The 22,004-nt window shown below is 41.2% G+C and overlaps 1 protein-coding gene across 1 annotated transcript; it reads left to right on the forward strand.

Annotated features, from left to right (window-relative positions):
- Positions 1–1,424: 1,424 nt before the first annotated feature.
- On the forward strand, positions 1,425–22,004 carry LOC140187118 (uncharacterized). The gene is made up of 4 exons (XM_072242083.1): positions 1,425–1,508; positions 19,651–19,747; positions 20,176–20,287; positions 20,953–22,004. The coding sequence occupies exons 2-4, from the start codon at positions 19,699–19,701 to the stop codon at positions 21,851–21,853; spliced, it is 1,062 nt and encodes a 353-aa protein (XP_072098184.1). The 5' UTR covers positions 1,425–1,508; positions 19,651–19,698; the 3' UTR covers positions 21,854–22,004.

Below are 22,004 nucleotides of genomic sequence, written 5' to 3' on the forward strand. Positions count from 1 at the left end.
CATTAGAGAGGAAATTAAGAGGGAAATAATCCCAGTTCTCCGTAAGAGTGAGCCTGGCTGAAATCCCTTTACCCAGGCATTCTTTGTTAAATTTATTAAATGTCCTTTTAGATTTTTTTTCTTATTAATTCACTCACAGAATGTGTTTATTGTCCAGCCCTAATTGTATCTAAACACATAGGTCACAATCAGAATCAGAATCAGGTTTATTTTCACAGACATGTGTCGTGAAATTTAAAACACAAAATAATCTGCAGATGCTGGGGTCAAAGCAACACTTACAACATGCTGGAGGAACTCAGCAGGTTGGGCAGCATCCGTGGAAAAGATTGGTCGATGTTTCGGGCCGGAACCCTTCGTCAGGTTCCGGCCCGAAACATCGACCAATCTTTTCCACGGATGCTGCCCAACCTGCTGAGTTCATCCAGCGTGTTGTAAGTGTCATGAAATTTGTTCTTTTGTGGCATTGGTACAGTGCAGTATATAAAAATTACTATAAGTTACAATAATACATAAAAATAGTGAGGTGCTATTCATGAACTGTTCAGAAAATTGATGGCAGAGGGGAAGAAGCCATTTTTAAAATGTTAAGTATTCATCTTCGACTCCACCTTGGTGGCATTAATGAGAAGAGGGCATGTGCTGGATGGTAAGAGTCTTTGATGATGACGTCACCTTCCTGAGGCCTCACCTTTTGATAATGTCTTCAATAGTGGGAAGACTAGTGTCCAGGATTGGGCTGACTACAACCCTCTGAAATTTTTTCTGACTCTGTGCGATGATGCTTCCATTCCAGGTGATACAACCAGTCAAAATGCGCTTCATGATACGTCGGTAGAAAGTTTCTAAGATCTTTGGTGACATGCCAACTCTCCTGAAACTCCTAATGAAGTATAGCCACTGGAACATTGACAAGTCAGAGAAGGGAAAAAATGCATTTTTCCTCCTGTGAAAAAAACAAGGTGAGCCAATTTGCTGTTTAGCCTTCTGGACACAATTACTGCAACTAGCTTTTTTGAAAACATGAAATTTATTTAATTACTTGACTTTCCCCAGTTGCTATGCATTTGGAATTCATGACTTTGAATGAATGGTCCGGAATTCTAGTGCAGTAACTTAAATACTACACTACCTAAATCCTCAGAATTTTAATAACATGAACATTTTCTTTGCAATGAACTAGCTTACACATTTCAGTAAGTTTTCGTCAGGCATTTTAATATATCATACAATATTTCATATTTGTTGACAATTGAGACAGGGAAGTAACTTACATACCATTTCAGTGCAGTAAAACCTATTTAGCATTTTCATTAGATTTTAACATTAAATTTGTTAAATGCAAGTGTGGAATGAAAGTAAAGTTTATGTTCTTTCATTATATTTTCTGGTTAATCAATTACTGATGAATCAGCGTAAGGCTCACCACTGTGGACTGCAAAGCTTTGGACGTAGTTGTGGAAGCATCAACCAGGCCTCCCATCCTCGTTCCTACAAAAATCATAATGGTGAGTAGGAGAGGGCAGTGATTATCTCATGGTCTGTGGCAGGCTGACCTTACACAATGAATGGCCATTAGATGAGGTAATTGGGCCAAATTCCAGCATGAGTCAGATCCATCACAGAAGGATATTGCTCACGGAAAATATGTCTTTCAGAATATTTAAAAATAAAATTGCTTTTAGCTTTAAAGGTTCGGGATAGATAATTCTTCTTCAAATTTGAAGTATCTTTTTAAAAATTAGAATCAACTATTTAAGATGAATTAATGCCGTTCAGATTTATTAGACGTGTGGCACCTGACCTACCAACCGAATGCTAATGTTAATGGAAATGTATGAGGAGAGTTTGATGGATCCGGGTCAGTATTTGATGTTGAAGAGGTCTCACTGAAACCTACTGATAGAGTGGATGTGGAGAAGGGTTTGCAGTCAGTATGAAGGTGTAGGCTCAGGGGTCACAGCCTCAGAATAAAGGGATGGCTTTTAAAGCAGAAATGAGGAGGATCTGCTTGAGCCAGAGGTTGATGAATATGTGGAATTCATTGCCACAGGGAGCTGTGGAGGCCGAGTCAGTCGGTGTAGTAAGGCAGAGATTGATAGGTCCTTGATCAGTAAGTGGATTAAGGTTTACCGGGAGAAGGTGGAAGAATGGATTTGAAAATAAAATTAGCTATGATTGAATAGCACAGCAGACTCGATGGGCTGAATGACCTAACAGACCTTCTTCTATTGTGATATTTTTGTTCTTTCTGTGATATTTTTTAACGCTGCTTTATAACTGCCATACACGTCCAGAGGTTTGTTAATCAACTCACGTTTTCTGTAACAGTTGCGGGTTGAGTGGGTGTTGCGGAAGGGTTGTGAGGAGGAGGAAAGGCTTTCTGCTATAACAAGTAGGGTTGCCTGACATACTTTAGGGGCTAAAAAATGCATGCTTCATTGGTGGAGAAACAAGATTAACACTTTAGCTCAATAATCTTTCGAAAAAAACAACTAACTGAAATAATGAGTAGGCTTGAGTTCCAACAGGGGCAGCTAGACTGCCCTTTCCTCCTCCCCAACCCCTTGATTAAGGTTCAGCTTGCCTTCAGTTTCCAGGTTAAATTAGTTCACCAACACCATATTCCAGCAACAGGGTATTAGTTGATGTAGATTATTGAGGGCAGGACTTACTACAGGTGGCGATTTTGAGTAGGCCACAATACACCCAACAGGTCCAAAGAGCAACACTGGCTCAGTGAGTCCAACTAGCCCGAGAATGAAACAATATTAAACCAGTGGAAGTGGAAAAATTAGCACAGTGTAGGGTCTGGCAGTTTCTTCTTCCAGATAGGTGATGATCCTTTGAAAACAGTACATTCCTTCGAAGGTAAACTTTGTGGAAACCAAGTCATTGAGCATATTTGAAGCAGAGTTCTTGAATAGTAAAGGTGTCAAAGGTTATGGGGAGAATGGGGTAGAGAGGAATAAAAGTCAGCTATGATGAAGCAGATAACAATAGGCCAAATATCATAATTCTGCTCCTCCTACAGTATGTCGAGTGGTCTTATGGTCATTTTGAAGAAATATATAAAACTGAAGTGTGCATTTTATGGCTGGCTGATTGTAGGCACCCCTCAGCCCTTAAATCAGGAAGTTGGACTAACTTCCTCCCTGTCTACCCTCAATAACCAGTTCCCTTTGTCATACCAACTTCATCCAAGAACTTTTGAAGTTCCCCTGCAATGGAGGCATCTGGAGGGAGGTACAGGGATGTTCATTCAAAGAATCTTACGGCCTGTGTCATCTTTTCGAAATTGCAGTTGGCGCCAACATAACGTGTCACCTGGGCACCGTATCTCTCAGTATGAGCCCAGCCTGATCTCTGGTGTTCTGGCCTGCAGGTCTGGCAGGAGGCAGTTCCAGGAGGGAGGAACTGGTGGGACAGAGACATGGGGATGCTACCTCCAATCTACACAACGCTCCAAGTCAACATAACTCTTTGATGATCTCACTACCTGTCCTTGCAATTACCATGTTTAAGGGACCATTCAGAAAGAGTTGGTGGGGGGACAGGGTGGGGGGTGGGAATGGTTGATGTCCTTCCCATCTGGTCTCACAGCTCTACACTAGTTATACCTAATATAGAATCAACAGACCCATTCATTTGATCCGATATTTAAAAAGTAAAATTGGTTAAGTTTTATTTACTTACTTTTTTCCTTATTTCAGTCTAATTTACAATGTCCAACATACTTCAGCTAAACTTCTTAAATTTTATTTTGAAAATTTTGTAATTTGTATTTTTGTTATTTAAATTCATTTAAGCATTTTTTAGTCCCTGAATATCAGAGACAATTAAGAAGTGTGAAAATGCCTTTTAGCACAGTGACCTAACACTATCAGGCAGTGCCTGGAGGGCAGAACCTCAGATCTGGTCACTGGAGTTCCGACTGTCCCTCACAGCCCCCTCCTCCATGGAAAGACCATTGGTGTAGATGCCTCCGGTACCAGAGATCCCATGAGGCTTGGGTGGTTGAGATAGCTGAAGGGAGTTACAGGGTGTGATCAGTGGACATGGTCTGGATCAAGTGGGTCCCAGAGGTTAACTTGGTTTCTCTTTCTGCCTGACTTGCTGTGTACTTCCAACATTTCCCAATGATCAAAATCTAAGTGGAGAAGAAAAGGAAAAAGTTGATTTCATATTTAACACCTGAATTGATCTGTTTGCGGGCTGGAGGGATCTGATAGGATATATATGGTGTAATCCCTAACTGAATGGTGACCAGCATTAAAGCTTTCTTAAGTGTTTCCTCAGAGATGGAAGTGAAATCTGATAATGTTGTTGGTGTTGTAACCCTTTTGACTTATTGCAGTAAGCAGACATTTGATATCCGCGGCTTAAATTTGGTCAGACACTCATTAACATTTGCTTAATCACATATCTTATTTCACTCATTGTAATCACAGGGCAAATATATATTTTTAAATTTTATTTCAGTCAGGATTTATTTCCAGGTACATGTTTGAAAGTAAAGATCTCGATTAACAATTACATAGCATTTTCGGTCTGTATCTAACTTATTCTGTATTTGTAAGGTAACTGAAGGTTCTCATTTGTAAGGTGACTGAAGGTCACTTGTTGGATTGATTAGTTACCATCTTATTCTACATCTATTTCAAATGTTTGGTTCAATGTACCTGAGATAACTTGTGATTTTTGAACAAACAAAGTAATTCTCTGTCCTGAGCATTTGTGGGATGAACCATCAGATTTAACATTCGTACTAGCTCTTGAACGACAGACTCAGGTGAGGAGATCAAATAAGGCTCACATGATGAGACATTCATGAATGAAATTCATAAGTACTTTCCCTGAAGACATTAATCTTCAAGTTGCAGAGAAAGATGCCTAAATCCCTAACAATACATCTGAAGCAGCATAGAAGACCTATCACCCCTGACTCCACCAATACTGATCTCTGAATTCACCCTGGATCCAATGAGGTGCAGACCTTGGCCCTTTGACTCCCACTCTCCTCAACCATTTCTTGTCTCCAGGACAACCACAGATGGGCAATGACATGCAATGACAATCATAGAATCCAGCAATCATTTTTGCTAATAGGGAATATAACTGAATTGATTATGTTTATTTCTTACATCCTTCACATACATGAGTAAAAATTCAATCTCCGTCTGAATTTGCAATGTGTCACTTACAATAGGTAGTATGTACAGTAAGATATACAACAGAACAGTCAATATAGAAATACAATTATATCAGCGTAAATTAATCAGCTTGTTGGCCTGATGGAAGTGCCTGCTGGTCTTGGGTTTAATGCTGTGGTACTGTTTCCCGGATGGTGGCAGCTGGAACAGTTTGTGGTTGAGGTGACTTGGGTCCCCAGTGATGTTTCGGGCCCTTTTTAGGCACTTGTCACTGTAAATGTCCTGATTAGTGGGAAGTTCACATGCACAGATGCACTGGGCTGTCCACACCACTCTCTGCAGAGTCCTGCGATTGAGGGAAGTACAGTTTCCATACCAGGCAGTGATACAGCCAGTCAGGATGCTGTCAATTGTGCACCTATAGAAAATTCTTAGGATTTGAGGGCTCATGCCAAACTTTTCCAAGCGTCTGAGGTGAAAGAGGTATTTTTGTGCTGTTTTCACCATACAGCCGGTAAGTACAGACCAAGTAAGGTCCTCGGTGATGTGTATACCAAGGAACTTAAAGCTGTTCACCCTCTCAAACCCAGGTCCATTGATGTCAATAGGGGTTAGCCTGTCTCCATTCCTCCTGTAGTCCACAAACCAGCTCCTTTCTTTTTGTGATATTGAGGGAGAAGTTGTTTTCTTGACACCACTGTGTTAGGGTGAGGACTTCTTCTCTGTCAGCTGCCTCAAGGAATAAGTGCAGCAGATGCTGTAAGTACTTAGCAGGCCAGGCAATGTGGGTGGAGAGGTTTGGCTAGGAATTTAATTAACATGATGTTATTTTATCACCAGGAGCAAAATAACAACACACATAAAATACTGGAGGAGCTCAGCAAGTCAGGCAGCATCTATGGACTGGAATAAACAGTCGATGTTTCAGGCCAAGACCCTTCATCAGACTTCAAAATACACAATAACAATCATTTCTCAGTCATCCTCTATCACTGTAGACTTTTAATTGGGGATGCTTGTATGTGAGTCACCCTTCTTACCTGTTGTGATTAGCTGATTGGAGCTAAATGAAATGAGGTTACTTCTTGTCCAGAAGTTCTTAAGGACAACTGCAGCAGAACATATGTCCTATTCTCTGAGATAAACCCCAAACCAACCCCTAATCATTCTGCTTTCCAATCCCATCCCATGGCCCCAAACCTTTCATCAACCTCTGGTATTGTACCTGAGCCTCTGGCCTCTGAGTCCTCCACAATTACTTGCCTCCCTGCCTGCAGTAATCCTAGACCAGCCACTGGCCGGACACAGGACACACCTCACCAATACTCCTTTCTTCCTTCTCCCATCTGAGTTATAAGGAAAGACTGAACAGGTTAGGACTTCATTCCTTAGAATGTAGAAGATTGAGAGGAGGTTTGATGGAGGTATGCAAAATTATGAGGGGTATAGATAGGGTAAATGCAAGCAGTCTTTTTCCACTATGGTTGAGTGGGATTACAACCAGAGGTCATGGATTAAGGATGAAAGGTGAAAAGTTTAAGGGGAACATCTTCACACAGAGGGCCATGAGAGTGCGGAATGAGCTGCCAGCAAAAGTGATGCAAGCGAGCTTTTATGTGAAGTTTGGATAGGTACATAGATGGTAAGGGTATGGAGGGCTATGGTCCCAGTGCAGTTGATGGGAGCAGGCAGTTTAAATGGTTTAAGCATGGACTAGATGGGCTGAAGGGCCTGTGGCTGCGCTGGACTTTTCTATGACTCTATGATACTGTCAGTCCACTCAGGTGACCCCCATAGCTTTGTTCTCCTCCTTCAGCTTCACCTGTCCAACATACCACTAACACTCTTTGGTCTCACTCTCCAAACTCTACAGACAAGGCCCATTTGTCCGTGTAGTAGAATATCAGGACAATGATATCAGGTGTGTTTTATGTACCTAATACTATATCTCTTAAGTATCCAGAGAAACATCTGTGATATATCATACATATGTGTTGAGGACCACCGTTGAGTTCTTGAAATGCATGGTGACGTAAATACTCTCACAAATTGGTTTTAGAATTCTGGAATAAGATAGCATTCCATTTGCTAGCTGTGTAATTGAATCAGTAGCCCAGTGACTTCTTGCTGGAGAATGGCTGGTGAAGTAAAAATTCAATGAATGATGGCCGATTCGTTGATCATGATCTTCTTTGGAGCAGAGTTGAGTTCTATACCCAGTCTACTTCCAAATATCAGCACCTTTGCACTTGAATCTTCAACCAGTCCTTTTGCTTCCCAGCTCAAAAACTTAAGCATGGGTAATACAATTTTTGCTTAATTGAGCAAATTTAGTATGCCTGAAAGACAAAGAAGATGGAAAGTCAGTGATAACTTGATAGGTGCATTGAAAAGGCAGCTACCAGTTTCAGCCATTTGACAAACTAGATATGGAAGAACAGAAACAAGATGCTGATCTATAAGATGTGAATGCCAGGTGCATTGTTGAATAGATATATACAGCTGCCAAAAAAGCACAGCCAATCCTTCCTTCAATGCCTGCAGTGCATCCTGAACATCTAATACAAGGAATGCGTTCCCAACCCAACTGTTTCTTTTGATAACTAAACCATACATCTCTGCATTTACCAAGGCTGGAAGACTTCCTTTCCCTGTCATATCTTCAAGGTCTGAAAGAATGGGGTGGTGTCCCAAGGCAAAAGATCGTGTGTGGCACCCAAAGCTCTGGTTTAAGGATGTTGGCGAAGGGAAAATTTCAACAAGTAGGAAAACTGTAGCAAATCATGACATGGGCTGTAGGTAGGTGAGTGTTACCACGGCAACCAGCCATGTCAACAACCCAATTATGAATGCTGGTACAAGACTGCAGAAACCATAGGTCATCCATTGTCATCAGCCCCTGACACAGCAGTTGTTGCAGTCTCTGTCTATCCCTATCTCATGTTCTCATCATTTATTGTTATTTATTTATATTTGCATTTGCACAGTTTGTTGTCTTCTGTACTCTGGTTGATCTTTTATTGATCCTGTTATAGTTACTATTTTATAGATTTGCTGAGTATGCCCACAGGAAAATGAATCTCAGGGTTGTACATGGTGACAAATACATACAGTACCTTGATAATAAAATTTACTTTGACCTTTGAAATCATTTCACTATGTTGATTAAGAGGACAAGGGCATGCAATATTGGGTATTTTCCAACAGTTTTGTTTCCTTCCCAAGCTAAGTGAGAGATGGAAGATATAAGACTTCATCGAACACTGTTCTGTTTTTGTAAATTAAACCTACTGTCATTACTTAGTGGTTTTATATGTTAAAATCCTAGGAGAGGTATTTTGATGCTTGCCTGATGTAATTCATTTCCTCATTAAATATTGTTTTTTTAACAAAAGTATGGAAATCAAGAAATAATAATGCACAAATAATTAAGGTTCAGGAATTAGTTTAGAACGCAAAGGTTTAAATACTGCCATCCATGAGGAAATCTGCAGATGCTGGAATTTCAAGCAACACACACAAAAGTTGCTGATGAATGCAGCAGGCCAGGACGAAGGGTCTCAGCCCGAAACGTCGATTGTACCTCTTCCTAGAGATGCTGCCTGGCCTGCTGCGTTCACCAGCAACTTTTGTGTTTAAATACTATACTGTGATTGTATTGAAAGTAAAGGCTTGCTTTCTATGCAGAGCTATTTACAACATTCAAGGAATTTCATATTTTCTTGCTACATAGTGAGGCCATTTTGGTCTATCAAGTCTAGAATGATCCCATGCCTGTTATTTTTTCCTGTAACCTTTTCACATATTATCATGTTACTTTCACATTAAAAGAGCTGCTTTATATTTTGTGTGGGTGTAAAAGAGAACTGACAGATTTTGTTTGGCTATCAACCAAAGGTTAAATTTAATGATCGTTTAAAATGTATGAAGGAGGATTGCATTTCCATGAGAGTGAAATGAACTAGAGACACAAACCTGGTGAGTTATTCCTGGAAGAACTATTCCAGTAGAATGGAACTCAAGGTGGTCACCAGGTTTGCTGCTTTCAGTAGCATCAGCTGGACATCTCTTAAAGACCATTTAGAATCAGAATCTGGTTTACAGCACTGACATACAGTATTGTGCAAAGTCTTAGGCACACAAACACATACATAATATATACATAGCTAGGATGCCCAAAACTTTTGCATAGTACTGTGGTAAATTTATGTATTACTCTGCACGGCTGCCACAAAAATAAACAAATTTCATGACATATATGAATGATGATAAACTTGATTCTGATATGGTTCTCTATTGTGGACTGAGAGCAGAAAGGGGAGAAGGGAGAGGGAAGGGAGTGGGATGCTCCAGAGAGATATTCTGTAATGATCAAAGAACCAGTTGTTTGGAACCAAATGACCTTTTATGGTATCTCAGGGTTGGGTGCATCTGCATCTACATCACCCCCTGCCACAGGCACTCTTTCTCTGCCACCTGTCCCACACCGCTCCCGTGGCGCTCCACCCTCAGCATTCCCAACATCTTTTGTTCCTCCCGGACTTACAAAGTCTGTGTTGACAAGTACAACACGGTGCAAAAGTCTTAGGCACCCTAGCTCTATATATGTGCCTAAGACTATTGCACAGAACTATTTGTTGTTTTGCGGCAGCAATACAGTGTAATACATAACAAAATACTATAAGTTACAATAAAAGTAAATTAATAAATAGTACAAAACAGGAATAGTGAGGTAGTGTTCATGGGCCATTCAAAATCTGATGGCAGAGGGGAAGAAGCCATTCCTAAAATGTAGAGTGTGGATCTTCAGGTTCCGGTACCTCCTTCCTGATGATAGTAATGTTCCGGATGATCAGAATCCTAAATGATGGATGCCATCGTCTTGAGGCATCAGCTTTTGAAGATATCCTTGATAGTGGGAAGGGTTGTGCCTGTGAGGGAGCTGGCCAATTCCACAACCCTCTGCAGCCTCTTTCAGTCCTATACATTGGAGCAGCTCTCGGGAGAATCGTCAAATATTCCCTTTCAGAACTGCTACAGCTGAGACCCCTAACCACAGCAGACCACTTAGAAAATTTCCTATATATCTAACAAGTAGATCAAAATTGATCATTTTTACTAAAATAATAAAAATTGTTTCAATTAAATAATTTTCATATTTTCATGAATGATTTTGCTGGAAATTCTCCTTGCAGTGTAACACTTCTAACAATGAAATTTTCTTGAACTACACATCACTGCTTTGTGTACCATCCTGATTTTCATTCTGCACTTTCTGTCAGCGTGACACACACATGCAGAAAGGCATTTATCCTTTCAAAGCCCCATGCACAAACTTCCATACTGCATCTTCTGCGATGGGGGAATGTTAACTCCCAAATAATCAACACTTGTAAGTTCAACAGTGGATATTCCTTAACACTGACATTCATGATTGATTTTTATATTGAAGTATATGGGTTATTACATACATAGGTTATGACCAAAGGAAAAACATGGCTGGAGGTGCTTAGCACTTTGGTGCAAGGGTATCAAAAATCAAACTTACAAAAATTAGCAAAATTAGTGAAAAGAAAACTGCAATTATTTACAAAAATATCTATCAGAAAGCACAATAATAGTTCCATACTTTGTTCTGTGTGACCACCTGGTGATCCTGATCTCTGTCTCTCCTATAAGAGCGAAGCCCCCGTTTTATTAGGCATGAGGACATATCATCCTTAATTACCCACAAAGTTGGAAGGGGAGGAGAAGATGGCAGCGCGACGCAGCATGCGCGGCCGCTCTGAAATGATATCGTATTTGTAAGTAGGGGCCGTGCACAATCCTGATTTGATGGAGGCAGACGTGAGAAGCACAGAGGAACATCTGGAGAAACTTCTGAAATGCCCGCTTCGCTGCCACTGCTACTGTGCAATTGAGAATCTCCGGAGGGGAAGGCCCCGAATCCTCCGCTTTGCCTATTGCAGGGGCCGGGGTTGAAGTGCTTGGCAGAGATGGTGCTCGGTGCTCGGTGTTGGAGGGCTGGTCGGAGGCTCAAAGTTTTCGGACGGACTCAAGAGTCGGCTTTGGTCAGGTGCTTCCAGGGTGCTGCATCGGTAAGTTTGCGGCGCTGGAGGTTCATGGCAGGAAGAGAGTTTTTTTTTTCTTCCTTGTACCGTCTGCATGAGATGATGGGACTTTCGAGAAACTTTGAGATTTTTTTTACCTTGCCCATGGTCTGTTCTCTATCAAATTACCGTATTGCTTTGCACTGTTGCCTAACTATATGTTATAATTATGTGGTTTTTGTCAGTTTCTCAGTCTTGATTTGTCTTGTGGCTCTGTGATATCATTCTGGAGGAACATTGTATCATTTCTTAATGCATGCATTACTAAATGACAATAAGAGAGGACTGCGTGTCCTCATAATCTAATCTAAAAAAAAGTTAACTTAAAACTACACATGAATTAAAATATGATGCACCCCATAATATAGTTAAATCATATTACAAAATAAACTGAAGCATCTACTTTAAATACAACAGACAACATATACACATTTATACATCCCCATCACTAAAGAAATGAAATATTCCACTGTGTATGGAGGGAAAGGCACCATAAAACCAAACCCTTTAGGATCTGTTAAAATATACCAGAGAAGACATTGAAGAACATACACTCAGCCCAACATCAGCAGACTGACAAGGCAATGTTTGCACGTGTGTGTAAATGTACATGTGTAAGGAGTGCATTTACCAAGTGCTCGCTGTCACAAGGATACCTTCAACTCTTTACACTGCTTTTACATTGACTTAGGTCCAATCCAGATGGTAGATTCAGAATTGGTCCTTTCTGCCATTTTATTTGTTGGGCATAGCCCTTTACAGGTAATAACATCAAAATCTGCTTAGATTAAAAGTAAAAATAGTTTCCGCAGAAGAAGGCACAAGTGCCAGTAGCAACAGTGATGCGTAGGGAAGGATGACCTATTAAAATGGGTTGTAAAATGGATTGGTTCATGAGTATTAATGCCAGAATAGCCATTTAAAATGGGTCTTGTTTATATTGGCACCAGTTCAAAACTCATAAACGTAAGTAAGTATACTGTTTAAAGAGATCATATTTGAGAACATTTTGGTTTTTATCCAGTTTTCAAAATAAAGCGTAACTGTGACATTTGCCAGACTCACTGGAATTTGTGAGACTATGTGCTTGAAATCTTAGTTTATCAACAGATTAGTTAGATTTACAGATGCTTCCTGTGAAATCAAATTGAGCTTTGGGAAGGTTGAAACATGAAATTGTTTCAACCTTATCTCATCGTGATCAGAAACAAAGCCGAGTAAAGTACCAAGAACATCATTCACACTGTTTCTGATTTAAATGGATTGGCATGAAGGTGACTTAAAAGAATTGAATTTCTCTAAAAGAATCATGATCAAGTGTTAGCTCATTAACTCCCCTGACATCATTAGGTAGCCTGGGTTATTCAAACTCAAGAAAAATATTTTAAATTTATTGCCAGGATAATCCATTTGCCCATCTGACCCACAAGTACTAAGCAACACTGGGGAGTTAGTTTTGACTGTTTTGTGCAAGACTGTTAGTTCAGCTTTCTATGTTGAAAGAAGAATTTAAGTGATATAGCTGAGTCCTCAGAATCAGTAGGTGCATTTTTGGGATTGGCACGGCCCAGTACCTCCTTAATATAGCTTTGCCAATAATCCTGACGTGATTGGCTGTGGCACTGATGTGATAGCATGGACTGATCTGTGACTAATCAGGCTACACACAAAGGCACCGTGTCCGGTGTATGTGGAAGCAATTCTCTAGGCAGTAATTTGTGATTAAGTAGCTCTGCCTATGTAACTACAGAAAGTCTCAAGGTCAATCCTCCTATCAACCTTTTCAGCAAACTCTTACAAAGCTAATGAACAATATGCTGTAACCATTTCCTCACTCATCCACACTGCCTAGTGTCCAGCAATACCTGTTTTATAAATCCTCCACTGCATTTTCAAATCTGTCCTTGATTTTATCCTCCTATCTCTGCAATCTCTTCCAACTCCATCATTCTTAAAGAGGACACACCCTGTTAGTTCGTTTCTCATTGGTCTAACTATGTCATCTACAATAATCTACAGCGGCCAGTGTTCCAAGCTCTGGAATTCATTCCCTAAACCTCTGTCTTTCTATCTCTTTCTTTCCTTCTTTAGGATCGTTGTTAAAGCCAATCACCATGATCATATTTTTGGTTACTTTTTCTAAACAAAATCAGAGGCCTTAAAGTCAATTGCTTTACTTTCTTGTGTGAAATAATTATTACACGCAAATGCAAATAGTCGATGCAGCTGAACAGACTCAGACCAATCACACAAAGATATACTACAGATATTAGAGAGATATTTGAAACCTGTAATAATTTAACCTGGTTCTGACTGCGTGCTTATAAGGATGGGAGCAGGGAAGGATTGGCAGAAAATTTTAATGGGATAAAACTTTTGCAGAGAATGCAGAGCGGAAGCCAGAGGCTAGAACACTTTTTTAAATTTAACATATAGAGAGGCTTTGAGGAAAGAGAAGCAGAATAAATGGTGTAAAGACAGTAAGGTAGAAGGGCTGAAATGTGTGTACCACAATGCAAGAAGCATCAGGAACAAAGGTGATGAACTGAGAGCTTGGATACATACATGGAATTATGATGTAGTGGCCATTACAGAGACTTGGCTGGCACCAGGGCAGGAATGGATTCTCAATATTCCTGGATTTCAGTGCTTTAAAAGGGATAGAGAGGGCGGGAAAAGGGGAGGAATGGTGGCATTACTGGTCAGGGATACTATTACAGCTACAGAAAGGGTGGGTAATGTAGCAGGATCCTCTTTTGAGTCAGTATGGGTGGAAGTCAGGAACAGGAAGGGAGCAGTTACTCTATTGGGGGTATTCTATAGGCCCCCCGATAGCAGCAGAGATACAGAGGAGCAGATTGGGAGGCAGATTTTGGAAAGGTGCAAAAATAACAGGGTTGTTATCATGGGTGACTTTAACTTCCCTAATATTGATTGGCACCTGATTAGTTCCAAGGGTTTAGATGGGGCAGAGTTTGTTAAGTGTGTCCAGGATGGATTCCTGTCACAGTATGTGGACAGGCCGACCAGGGGGAATGCCATACTAGATCTGGTACTAGGTAATGAACCGGGTCCAATCACAGGTCTCTCATGGGTGAGCATCTGGGGGACAGTGACCACTGCTCCCTGGCCTTTAGCATTATCATGGAAAAGGATAGAATCAGAGAGGGCTAGAAAATTTTTAATTGGGGAAGGGCAAATTATGAGGCTATAAGGCTAGAACTTGCGGGTGTGAATTGGGATGATGTTTTTGCAGGGGAATGTACTATGGACATGTGGTCGATGTTTAGAGATCTCTTGCAAGATGGTAGGGATAAATTTGTCCCGGTGAGGAAGATAAAGAATGGTAAGGTGAAGGAACCATGGGTGACAAATGAGGTGAAAAATCTAGTCAGGTGGAAGAAGACAGCATACATGAGGTTTAGGAAGCAAGGATCAGATGGGTCTTTTGAGGAACATAGGGAAGCAAGAAAGGAGATTAAGAAGGGGCTGAGAAGAGCAAGAAGGGGGCATGAGAAGGCCTTGGTGAGTAGGGTAAAGGAAAACCCCAAGGCATTCTTCAATTATGTGAAGAACAAAAGGATGACAGGAGTGAAGGTAGGACCGATTAGAGATAAAGATGGGAAGGTGTGCCTGGAGGCTGTGGAAGTGAGCGAGGTCCTCAATGAATACTTCTCTTCGGTATTCATCAGTGAGAGGGAACTTGATGACGGTGAGGACAATATGAGTGAGGTTGATGTTCTGGAGCATGTTGATATTAAGGGAGAGGAGGTATTGGAGTTGTTAAGATACATTAGGACAGATAAGTCCCCGGGGCCTGACGGAATATTCCCCAGGCTGCTCCACGAGGTGAGGGAAGAGATTGCTGAGCCTCTGGCTAGGATCTTTATGTCCTCGTTGTCCACAGGAATGGTACCGGAGGATTGGAGGGACACGAATGTTGTCCCCTTGTTCAAAAAAGGCAGTAGGGATAGTCCGGGTAATTATAGACCAGTGAGCCTTACGTCTGTGGTGGGAAAGCTGTTGGAAAAGATACTTAGAGATAAGATCTATGGACATTTAGAGAGTCATGGTCTGATCAGGGACAGTCAGCGTGGCTTTGTGAAGGGTAGATCGTGTCTAACAAAACTGATATAGTTCTTTGAGGAGGTGACCAGGCATGTAGATGAGGGTAGTGCAGTGGATGTGATCTATATGGATTTTAGTAAGGCATTTGACAAGGTTCTACATGGTTATTCAGAAAGTCAGAAGGCATGGGATCCAGGGAAGTTTGGCCAGGTGGATTCAGAATTGGCTTGCCTGCAGAAGGCAGAGGGTGGTGGTGGAGGGAGTACATTCAAATTGGAGGATTGTGACTAGTGGTGTACCACAAAGATCTGTTCTGGGACCTCTACTTTTCGTGATTTTTATTAACGACCTGGATTTGGGGGTAGAAGAGTGGGTTGGCAAGTTTGCAGACGACACAAAAGTTGGTGGTGTTGTGGATAGTGTAGAGAATTGTTGAAGATTGCAGAGAAACATTGATAGGATGCAGAAGTGGGCTGAGAAGTGGCAGATGGAGTTCAACCCAGAGAAGTGTGAGGTGGTACACTTTGGAAGGACAAACTCCAAGGCAGAGTACAAAGTAAATGGCAGGATACTTGGTAGTATGGAGGAGCAGAGGGATCTTGGGGTACATGTCCACAGATCCCTGAAAGTTGCCTCACAGGTAGATAGGGTACTTAAGAAAGCTTATGGGGTGTTAGCTTTCATAAGTCGAGGGATAGAGTTTAAGAGTCGCGATGTAATGATACAGCTCTATAGAACTCTGTTTAGGCCACACTTGGAGTACTGTGTCCAGTTCTGGTTGCCTTACTATAGGAAGGATGTGGAAGCATTGGAAAGGGTACAGAGGAGATTTACCAGGATGCTGCCTGGTTTAGAGAGTATGCATTATGATCAGAGATTAAGGGAGATAGGGCTTTACTCTTTGGGGAGAAGGAGGATGAGGGGAGCCATGATAGAGGTGTACAAGAAATTAAGAGGAATAGATAGAGTGAATAGCCAGCGCCTCTTCGCCAGGGCACCACTGCTCAATACAAGAGGTCATGGCTTTAAGGTAAGGTGTAGGAAGTTCAAGGGGGCTATTAGAGGAAGGTTTTTTACTCAGACAGTGGTTGGTGCGTGGAATGCACTGCCTGAGTCAGTGGTGGAGGCAGATACACTTGTGAAGTTTAAGAGACTACTGGACAGGTATATGGAGGAATTTAAGGTGGGGGGTTATATGGGAGGCAGGGTTTGAGGGTCGGCACAACATTGTGGGCTAAAGGGCCTGCAATGTGCTGTAATGTTCTATGTTCTATATTCTATGTAAATTTGCCCCATAAGTTCTGATTACGAATCTCTAAGAGGACATTGACTCAACGTATGGCATTAAAATATTCTCTGGATGATAAATGGAATGCAGAAACTGTCACACACTGAAAATCAAAGAGCATCCTCATTCTGCATAGACGATCCCCCCCCAAAATCGTGCCAGGATTGATCAGTATTCAGGGTAGTATGTTTTTCAATTCAATTTGAAAGAATTTGAGTACACGCACAATGTTAACTATTCTCATTTTTTGCTCCCGAATAACAAACTCTAACTTGGTACGCAAGCTAAGTAGTATTGACTTCAAAAATAACAGTTCCATAATAGCACCTTTTAAGGGTGGTAAATTTAAAAGTTTATCTAATTAAGAAGCTATGGTCTATTTAAAATGGACTCAATTATCAAGGCTATTTGCAGGATAAGTGACTCCAACTACTACATCAATCCTAATAATAAAAATACTGCCTGCTTTCTTTTTGCAACTAATTGCTCAACCTCTAATCTAATGCTATAAAGTCATTCTTTTAATCCAGTGCTTCATCTGTCTTTTGAATACTTGGCAATCTAATCATTTGGTGCCCTCCGATGGAAATAAGATTCTAACCACTTTTCTCCTCTGAACTTACTCTGTACAGTAACAGTACAAATTCAATATTACAAGGTTACGGCAGAGTATTCAAAATCATATGTTCAATGTCAAACTAGAGAAATCACATTCTGTATGTATTACTACAGTGTATTTAATATTTCAGTAATATTTAAGTAATATTGTAAATATATTGTTTGATTAACTTAGAGATACAGCACGGTATCAGGCCGTTCTGGCCCAACAAGCCTGTGCCACCCAAATTACACCCATGTGACGAACTAATCTACAAATCTGTATGTCTTTGGAATGTGGGAGGAAACTGGAGGAAACCCACACCGTCATGTTGAGAACATACAAGAGTGGCATTGAGTTTGGGTCGCTGACACTATAATAGCATTACGCTAACTACGACACTGCCATACCACCCCTAAACATTAAACCAGCCTGATTTTGTTCAAATCTTCTTCTTATGTCCACGAACTGTCGATACATGGCCCAGCCAGAACTAGACACATTTTTGCGCCTTGTTGTTGAATTCCGCAAGATCTGCAACGGTACAGGGTTTCTCTAGCGATGGGCATTGCAGGAGATGTTGCATAGTTTGTGGCTCAGTTCCACATTCACAAATTGTCGGGCTGGTTGTATAGCCCCTTAGAACGACCTACACCAGTCCTAAGTCTGTTACGGCACTTCCAGGTTGCCTAGTTGCAATCAGCTCCTAGGGGAAGGCTTTCATCCAGTGGAATTTCCATCGTTGGGGGTTGTTTGAGACTGGCCAGCCGGTCTTTTCACAAGGCAAGGCGGGCTTGTACACCGAGGTCACTACTACTTTGCTCAGCTCTCCAGTTAGAATTTCGATGGGGCCAAGGTAGAAGCATTCACGTCGCGGCCCTATTTCAACCAATTCTACCACCACTATGTGCAGCAAGAAGTGTATTCAACATTTTTAAAAATTTGTTCAAATGCGTATTGATGAATGAAAGCAAAACTGTATTATTGGTGTATGGAACATTGTTTTGACCAAGGCATAGATGGCTACGAACCATATGTGGGTATTTTTTTTTTAATTTATTGAGATACAGCTCAGAACAGCACTTCTGGCCCTTCGAGGTACACTTCCCAGCTATTCCCTGATTTAACTGTAGCCTAATTATGGGGCTATTTACAATGACCAACTAACCTACCAACCGGTACATCTTTGGACTGTGAGATGAAACGAAACTGGAGCACACGGGGAAAATCCACGTGGTCACGCAGGAGGAGGGGACATACAAACTCTGTACAGGCAGTGGCAGGAATTGAACCCAGGTCACAGGTACTGCAAAGCATTATGCTAACCATTACACTACCATGCCACCCCATAGTACTTGTTTAGATAAGCACCATGTTGGCATGGACACGTCAGTCTGAGTGGGCTGTTTCTGTATTGTGTGAGCCTATGACTTACGGAACATATTTGGTTCATTGTACAGGAAATCTTACTCTAGTCAAATTGTATACATTATTAACTGCTAACTGGAGGAATACTGGCCCTCTCCAGCTTCCCATCTTCTGCTGAGTGGGAACTGCATTTCTAACTTGCAAATTGTTTGGAAACCTCCCTAATCTGGGGACAACCTGGATTGAACTGAACTGGTAAGCATCAAAATACTGAAAATTCAGAAGAAGCATTAATTATAGGCCTTATACAATCCTACCGGAAGTACATTAGGCAATAGGGATTACATACTTGTTAGAATGATTGTAGCTGAACTTTTCGATCATTATATTCACTGCCTTAATTCCCCTCATCTTTCTTTGGTTCTTATTTAATTATCACCAAACACACTTACTCTATCAAAATACATAGAATATTCAACTGTTGCATGTTATCAAAGTATGGCCTTTGTACGGAGACATGCCATTTGATTGGAGTTTGCCCCTGTCAGTTGAGATGGAGACATATTGAAGGAAACACATCACAGTTCAGAATGACAGTCTGGTTGGAAGCTCCACGTTGTCTTGGGTAACAGGGAAAGTCCACCAACTGAAGCAGACTAACTGGTCATCAACTGCTGATAAAGTACCTTTAAAAACAGGCAGGTCTGTGGTCTGAGACACAGCTTCAAGAGAAGAGGAAGGTGAGAGAAGCCCTGGATACACCATCTGTGTGATGGGGTCTAATTAAGGGGCACAGTGTATGTACGCTTAGCTGTGCATCTGTTCAGCAAATGTCTTTGCATAAAGTCAAATGTACTGTGTCAAGACCTTTCTGTTTTCAATTGTGTGGCAGGGTACAATTGTCTGCTACAGTATGCAATGGGAGATAAGAATACACGGGATGCCATTTATACAAGTCAGGGTTCTCATTTATCAGTAAGAAAATGTTCCACTTAAAAATGAATAACTGTTGATGAAGGAATAGGTGTTGAATATTGATCTAAATCTTTTCATTTATTTTCACAGATTTTTTGAAAAGAGAGCAGGAATTCTACTTAGTGTGTGAAATCCATCATGAATCAAGGGACGATCCTTGTATTAGCTGCTGCTATTTTCATGACAGGTATGAGATTCTATATTTAATCCTTTGTTTTAAATATTTTTTATACTGTTAGGTGTTCAGTGTTTCTCTCGAGCTTGTGCACCTTGGACACCAGATGTGCACACAACTGTTGAGCCCAGTTTTAAGGTCAAGGTCTGAGCTTAGCAACCATTGGTTCTACAATTTGGTTCCTCTTTGGGGAAAGACTTGTTTCAACACTCAGTCTGGAAAGATTTTAAAACAGGTCCCAAAAGACAAATTATTTTACTCTAAAATCATCTAACCTCATCTCCTGAGAGGAGTACCTGATTATCCCTTCAATACGGAGTGTGTTATGGTGAAGTTGCATGGGCCTTACAAACTGATTGCTTGCTAAATGAATACTAGGTATATTGAACTTGTTCCTGTGTTGCCACTGTGAAACGCTGCTTTCCTTTTCTTTCATACAGGTTCCCAAGCTGAACTCAATAGAGAGCAGATTCGTGATGCACTCTGGGATTACATCAGCCAATTGACCAACAATGACCTAAATGAAGGCTCAGAAATCAGCCAACAAGTCAAGTGAGTGTCAGCAATATTAGGAATAGTTACAGAAGTTGTGCTAGCTGGGACACACCTGGACATAGCAGCACAGGAAAATATTGACCGAAAAGCTAAAATAGGGCTTTCTCTGCCAGTTTGAGATCAAATAGCAATGAGACTGGTGTTTGAAATGACAGATGTTGCTTCTGGCACATGCTGAAAGTATCTCAGCAAAGTAACATTTATTCGTATAATGAAATCAGATCAATGCCTATAGCTATGTGTATAAGCAGGTATACATTCAGGCATAGGAACAGCTTTATTTGAAGCCAGATGCAGCTACAGTTAAATACAGCCATGGAAAATGTAGATCCAAATAGGTCCATGTGCAGGAAGTAGCAGACATCAGACACAAGCCTTCAACCATACCAATGCTGTATCTGATATCTGCCACTTCCCCAACACAGATCTATTCAGGCCAACATTTCCCATGTCTGTACATAACTGTAATTGCATCCTGTCCTGTGTTACTAAAGAACATGTGCAATTAATTCCAAAAGGTATTCTGATCCCAATGTCTTTCTTATTGTAAACCATCCAATCTTCTGCATGGTATGTTTGACAATTGGACTTGCAAGGTGCTCTGTCTAAATGTATCTCTTTCCTGTAACAAGAATAAGAAACAACTGTCTCTTCTTTTCCAGTCACCTTATTCAGGGTCATCTGCAGACTGTCAATGACTATGCTGAGGATCTCCAACAGAAGTTGGCTCCTTACACCGATGGTCTTCATGAGAAGATGACAGTAGACATTGAGAGCCTTCGCCAGCAGATAAGAGAACAACTGGAAGACCTGAGGGAGAAACTTGCTCCATTTGCTGATGGAGTTCATCAGAAGATCAGCAGGAACATTGAAGAATTTCATCAGAAGTTGACCCCTTTTGCTGAAGACCTGGGCCAACAGCTGCGTAAGAATGCAGCGGACCTTCGGCAGAAGTTGACTCCCTTTACTGAAGAGCTACAGGCCAGATTGGAAGTGAGCACAGAGAACCTGAGGGAAGTCCTGACTCCCTATGCTGAGGAGCTCCAGATGAAGATTGATGAAAACATGGACACCCTCAGGCAGAATGTGGCTGCCAAAGCTGCTGAATTCTGCTCCAGGTTTAATGAGGATGTCCAGGAGCTTCGCAATAGCTTGGCCCCCTATGCCAAGGATCTCCAGATCAAGATGAACCAACAAATTGGAGAAATGTCCCAGATGGTTGAACCATATGCCGAGAAGCTCCAGGCAAAAGTCAATGAGCATGTGGATGTTCTGAACCAAAGGCTGAACCCTTACATCGTCGAACTGAAGGCTAAACTTAACGAGAACATGGACCAGAACCTGGGCCCATTCATTGAAAATTTCAACACCAACATTAACCAGGGAATTGAGGAGTTCCATCAGAACCTGGCTCCCTACACTGAGCAGCTGAAACGAATCATCAGTCAGAATGTGAAGGAGATGCAGGACAGACTTGTCCTGAGTGGAGGCAATGTTCAGCAGGATCTTCAGACCCAGCTCACCACTTTATGGGGCAACTTCTGGCAGCATCTGCAGAACTAATTGAGATGTAGAATGTGGCTCTATCGAACTGTGTGTCAAGACTCAGGGGTCCTCTTACTATCTCAAATGGTAATATGCTGAAAGTACTTATTGTTTTTCGACTGAAAAGTATTAAAATCAAATACTGAAATTTTGGAGTGTGAACTATAAA

This window comes from Mobula birostris, chromosome 24 (genome assembly GCF_030028105.1).
Source record: "Mobula birostris isolate sMobBir1 chromosome 24, sMobBir1.hap1, whole genome shotgun sequence".
Lineage (NCBI taxonomy): Eukaryota > Metazoa > Chordata > Chondrichthyes > Myliobatiformes > Myliobatidae > Mobula > Mobula birostris.

Excerpts from the sequence above, each read along its gene's own strand:
- LOC140187118 (XM_072242083.1), top strand. The coding sequence starts at position 19,699 with ATGAATCAAGGGACGATCCTTGTATTAGCTGCTGCTATTTTCATGACA. Across the intron at positions 19,748-20,175 it reads TGCTGCTATTTTCATGACAG|GTTCCCAAGCTGAACTCAAT; the intron begins GTATGAGATTCT and ends TCTTTCATACAG. Across the intron at positions 20,288-20,952 it reads GAAATCAGCCAACAAGTCAA|TCACCTTATTCAGGGTCATC; the intron begins GTGAGTGTCAGC and ends CTTCTTTTCCAG.